This window comes from Mustelus asterias, chromosome 23 (genome assembly GCF_964213995.1).
Source record: "Mustelus asterias chromosome 23, sMusAst1.hap1.1, whole genome shotgun sequence".
Classification (NCBI taxonomy): Eukaryota; Metazoa; Chordata; class Chondrichthyes; order Carcharhiniformes; family Triakidae; genus Mustelus; species Mustelus asterias.
This window is the reverse complement of record NC_135823.1, coordinates 47,960,481-47,966,480: the sequence shown is the minus strand read 5'-3', so window position 1 is coordinate 47,966,480 and position 6,000 is coordinate 47,960,481. Positions and strand designations below refer to the sequence as shown.

General features: G+C 46.8%; 1 protein-coding gene across 5 annotated transcripts in view; it reads right to left on the bottom strand.

The window, feature by feature from the left end:
- The window catches only part of xpo6 (exportin 6), a 110,646-nt gene that overhangs the window by 46,398 nt on the left and 58,248 nt on the right, over positions 1-6,000 (bottom strand). For all 5 annotated transcript variants that reach the window (XM_078240459.1, XM_078240461.1, XM_078240462.1 and 2 more), the window contains 2 exons: positions 4,858-5,311; positions 2,353-2,479 (listed from right to left, as the gene is read on the bottom strand). In XM_078240459.1, coding sequence (XP_078096585.1) covers positions 2,353-2,479; positions 4,858-5,311 — 581 coding nt within the window. The remainder of the gene's footprint in view (positions 1-2,352; positions 2,480-4,857; positions 5,312-6,000) is intronic.

The window sequence follows — 6,000 nt, the reverse complement described above, 5'->3', positions numbered from 1 at the left end:
GGGAAACGGGAGGAGGGGAGGGGGGAAACGGGAGGAGGGGAGGGGGGAAACGGGAGGAGGGGAGGGGAAACGGGAGGAGGGGAGGGGGGAAACGGGAGGAGGGGAGGGGGGAAACGGGAGGAGGGAGGGGGAAACGGGAGGAGGGGAGGGGGGAAACGGGAGGAGGGGAGGGGGGAAACGGGAGGAGGGGAGGGGGGAAACGGGAGGAGGGGAGGGGGGAAACGGGAGGAGGGGAGGGGGAAACGGGAGGAGGGGAGGGGGGAAACGGGAGGAGGGGAGGGGAGAAACGGGAGGAGGGGAGGGGAGAAAACGGGAGGAGGGGAGGGGAGAAAACGGAGGAGGGGAGGGGGGGAGAAACGGGAGGGGAGGGGGAAACGGGAGGGGAGGGGGGAAACGGGAGGGGAGGGGGGAAACGGGAGGGGAGGGGGGAAACGGGAGGGGAGGGGGGAAACGGGAGGGGAGGGGGGAAACGGGAGGGGAGGGGGGAAACGGGAGGGGAGGGGGGAAACGGGAGGGGAGGGGGGAAACGGGAGGGGAGGGGGGAATATGGGAGGGGAGGGGGGAATATGGGAGGGGAGGGGGGAATATGGGAGGGGAGGGGGGAATATGGGAGGGGAGGGGGGAATATGGGAGGGGAGGGGGGAATATGGGAGGGGAGGGGGGAATATGGAGGGGAGGGGGAATATGGGAGGGGAGGGGGGAATATGGGAGGGGAGGGGGGAATATGGGAGGGGAGGGGGGAATATGGGAGGGGAGGGGGGAATATGGGAGGGGAGGGGGGAATATAGGGGGGGGAGGGGGGAATATGGGGGGGGAGGGGGGAATATGGGGGGGGAGGGGGGAATATGGGGGGGGAGGGGGGGAATATGGGGGGGGAGGGGGGAATATGGGGGGGGGAGGGGGGAATATGGGGGGGGGAGGGGGGAATATGGGGGGGGGAGGGGGGAATATGGGAGGGGAGGGGGGAATATGGGAGGGGAGGGGAGGGGGGTATATGGGAGGGGAGGGGAGGGGAGGGGGGAATATGGGAGGGGAGGGGAGGGGGGAATATGGGAGGGGAGGGGGGAATATGGGAGGGGAGGGGGGAATATGGGAGGGGAGGGGGGAATATGGGAGGGGAGGGGAGGGGGGAATATGGGAGGGGAGGGGAGGGGGGAATATGGGAGGGGAGGGGAGGGGAGGGGGGAATATGGGAGGGGAGGGGGGAATGGGAGGGAGGGGAGGGGGGAATGGGAGGGGAGGGGGGAAACAGGATAGTGAATTCGATGATCAGCCTTGATCAAAATGAATGGTGGAGCAGGCTCGAAGGGCCAGATGGCCTACTCCTGCTTCTAGTTTCTATGTTTCTAATAAGACTATGGTTGGGAAATAAGCTAGTAGCTTTAACTCAATTTTCCTTTCTGCTCCCAATGACCTCTGTCCAATTCAGCCTCCAATGCACTCTGGAGTAGAAAATTCCAAAGATTCAAGACCCTCAGAGAAGAAATTGCTTCTCATCTCTACCACTTATTTTGAAATTGTGCCCCTAGTTCTAGGTTCCCCCACAAGGAGAAACATTCTCTGAGAATTACCCTGTCAAGCACCCCCCCCCCTCCTCCCCGCTCAGAATCTTATACATTTCAATAGATCATCTCTCATTCTTCTAAAATCCAAAGAGTATGGCTCAACCTTTTCTTATAAGACAACCCATTCATCAGAGGAATCAACCTGGTAAAACTCTGCTGAACTTCCTCCCATGTAAGTATGTCCCTCCTTAAGAGACCAAAACTGCATGCAGTTTTTGTGGTAATTGTATAGAGCATGTGTGGTCTCACAAATGCACTATACAACTGCAGCAAGATTTCCCTACTTCTATACTCCAGCCTCCTTATAATGAAGGCTAACATTCCATTAGCTTTTCCATTTACTCGCGATACCTGTATACTAACCCTTCGTGTCTCATGTTTGAGGACACTCAGATCTCGTTCTTGAAAAAAGACAAAGGCAACAAAACATAGACACCACAGATTGCTACCAATATTTTCCTCCTGAAAAGCACATTTAGTTATAAATTGAGTTTTAATCGATCTGAACTTAAAACATCCAACATTTTAACATTCCTGTTGTATGTACTTTATTTCTTAAAAGTTGCTTCAGCAATACTGTGTCTAAACTAATCTCACCACTGGCAGACATATTACCAAATGCTTTAAAGAAAGTGCGTGCATATTTAAATGCAATACCACCACAATGATACTGCATTGCTGATTGACGAGGCCGCTTTGCTTTGTTCCTTTTTCTATGGGAAGCTTCTGTTCCACCTATTGGCTGTACATACTTTCTAAAGTACAGGTTCACAGAAGTCAGTCTTACCTGATGAAAGGTGTATTTGAAAAGAAGGGCCAGAAACTCCACCACCGGAAATTGGGAGTTGGATTCAATCCGACGCAGGTGAACACTCACAAACAGTCGCAGGAAGTCAGTGAACTTTTCCACATAGCTAAAAAGGAAAGATCAGGGATAGAGATGCTCAACAAGACAGTTATTACAAGCCAAATCTCAAACTTTTAAGTACACACAATGGAGAAGATAGCTACTAAGCACACTCATTACGGCAAGAAATGTAGATTTTTTACATTATAATAAATAACCCTGCAACCATTACCTACAGAAAAGATAACTTTTCAATGTCTGAAACGTAGCAAGAGAAAATCCCGTCATAAGCAACTTGAGATCTTTACAGAAAAATCCACACCAGACTTGGACTTCATTCACATTCATCATTCTTGTTCCAAGAGTTCTACCATGCTCTCCTGAAGATGACGACTCTGTCAGGGCACAATTCTAAGTGCTGTGTGCACAGAGATCTCATCAATAGCTATTATTCATCCGCTGTAGTGGGTTAGACCAGTGGTTCTTAAATAGGGCACACAGTGGCACAATGGTTAGCATTGCTGCCTCACAGCGCCAGGGACCCGGGGTCGACTCCCGGCTTGGGTCACTGTCTGTGTGGAGTTTGCACATTCTCCCTGTGTCTGTGTGGGTTTCCTCTGGCTGCACCGGTTTCCTTCCACAGTCCAAAAATATGTGGGTAAGGTGGATTGGCCATGCTAAATTGCCCCTTAGTGTCAGGGGGACTAGCTAGGCTAAATGCATTGGGTTATGGGGCAAGGGCCTGGGTGGGATTGTGCAGACTTGATGGGCCGAATGACCTCCTTCTACATTGTAGGGTCCTATGATTCTAGGGGTCTACGAGTGTTTACTGAGCAGGGTAGGTTTTATGGCTACATTGTAGGAGGCTAGCTTGGAGCAAAATGGAAGGCGGGAGCAGAGTATGGTCGCCAAGTGTGCAGCACAGAGTGACCTGGCTGTCTCACCTAGAAGGGGTGCAACTTGCAGCGCTAGGAACAACGCACAAATCACTGTGCAAGTAATCCACAAACTAAATGTTTGTAAGTGATGCATGCTTTATCAAAAGCATTATTAAAACACTACTTATATGCATTTTGTATAATTTAGATCACCAATGTATTTGAATAAGGATTCTTCAATCACAAAAACCTGAGAACTACTGGACTTAACAACCATGTCAATGAGCATGACTGTTCAGCCAGGTTCCTTTACAGGTGCACATGCATCTTTCAGTATCTAATCACCCCTAATCATCATAAGCAGCTATTCCGGCCAATTACCCTCTCCCTAGTCTGTAACCAATTCTGGTACACCTTTTATTATCCAACAGCTCTTAGCCTCACCAGCTTTGAATTTTTCAGCATTACAGAATGCACTCCAAGCCACCAAAGCCTTCATTCATGTTAATACAAACCTGAGCAGCCACTGTTTCCAAATACAAAAAGGAATTACACAACCAATGAATTAACCTTATACTCAGAACTACAGTTGTGCTCAAAGGTACAGTATATAGTGAACTTTTGACCTCAATCTCACAGCCAGCAGACAAAGAACTAATCCACACTGCTAAAACACAACCAGATGATGAATATATTCAGTTTCAGGCTTTGCAGTACTGCCTATCAACCTGTTGTAGCTAATAGGGACAGCATGTGCTACTTCACAAATCATAGAATAACTAGAGCTTCTCAATGTTATGATGTTGGACAGAGAGGATTTCCCATTACTACTGTTCAACTTTCTTCAATCAAGCAGATCTGGGCTCACTGTATCATGAGGTTTGTGTTGTACAATCTGCAGGTTACAGGAACGTCCAGCCATACTTCCAGTTCAAACTCATGTTCATGTTTGGATCCTGCACAGAATAGGGCAAGTCCTACAGAATACACTACACACCAGTGTACAGCATACAGGTCTACAAGAAGCATGTGAGCTCTGGCAACTAAGTTTGTTTGATCTCTCTTACTTTTACACTTATTTGTTACTTGTGGTTGGAGGTTTCTCAGCACTTCTATTAGTGCTACAGTAGTGAATAAGTCCTAACTCAGACCAACAAAAAAAATTGGTGCTAACTTTTAGAGTCAATAATGTCCCTTGTCATCTGGCTTAGAGAAGTTCAGGGCAACAAGTTTAAAGGCAGCCAATTACTGACAGAAGTGAAAGTTCATTACAGATACATTAAGCGGAATCTTTTTTTGATCTTTACAGCAAAACCTGAATTGACATCTTTCAGAGCATTTCATAAAACAGGAGACTTTTCTTACACAGTGAAATGAACAAACTTTTAAAATTAGGGGAATAAAATGCAAGATATTTATGCCACCTTACAATTTCATTTTGGGCTCAAGCTCCTTATGCATAGTCAGACTTGTCCAAAATATATTTGTTTCCAAACAGTGTACAAAGTAATCTCAAGAGTAGGGTTCTGTACCATACCTCCTATGCTTGGTTATCTACAAGGCTTACCTTTCTTCTAGCTCTTCCAGGCGGCTCTTTATGGAGTGTGCATTGTTCTCTTTGGTGATTTTCTGCAGCAAGTAGAATGTCTGCTGGAACATGCGCAGTAGATACTCCTCAAACTCCACAGGGACACAGTTCTTGGACATGAGTTCATTAATGCAGGACATAGCTAACACACCCAGTTTACCTCGCTCCTGGATGAGGTTATTATTGTGGCCATTTCCATTCACAGCAACTAGTTTCTTGGCACGGGTGTCACAACCAAAACGAGCAAAGTGAAAGATGGTCGTCAGGAGAGTTGGAGTGATGCTGGCAGAGAGCGGAATCCAGCTGAAGAGATGAGTCAGACAGTCCAAAGCCAGAAAACAAACATGCTCACTTTCTGGGTCCAAAATTGGGATTGGCTGATTTAATAATTTGGCAGCGTGGGGAGTCTGCAAAAGGCTACTAAGCAAATCACCTAACAGGGAAAAAAATCATTAGACTTCAGTAGCTTCAGATTATTGGCAGCCTCACTGAAATGCAGAAAAGCAGATATATATGTTTTAACCATTACTGCAATATGCAAAGCTTTCTCTTTACTTCAAGAAATGGTTTCATATCATCCCACTAAATGTGCTTGTTCTAGCTGTTAGGTTTTCAGGTTTTGCACCTTGAGCATTTCAGGCTTCCAAATACCACCTTTCTACAGAAGATAGAGGTCCTGGCTTGCCAAAGAACAGAAAGCTTAATTGATTCATCTAAAAGAAAACAAATGCTGCGGACATATTTCTTTAAAAATGTAGTAATTCGTCATGGACTAATTCTAGCCCTCATCAGTATTTTTTATTGTATTTTCTGTGATTAAGTTATAAATTAATTTCAGCAGTACTTTAGCCTGTACAAAGAAGTCGGGCATTTATATTTCTGGTTATCAAAATTGTTAGAGCATGTAGTGGATACTGAAAGTATTCTACAGCAGCACGGCTACACTAATACACTCCAACATCAAATGAACAACTTTCAGTTTGTTGGCTTCCCTGCTGACAGAAATCATCAAACCACTTTCATGAGGAAACTATCCTTTGGGGAAGATGGCAGGCAAGGAACATCAAACTGACACATTTCTTTGCACATGCAGCTGATTAGATTTTTCCCAAACTACGTTTT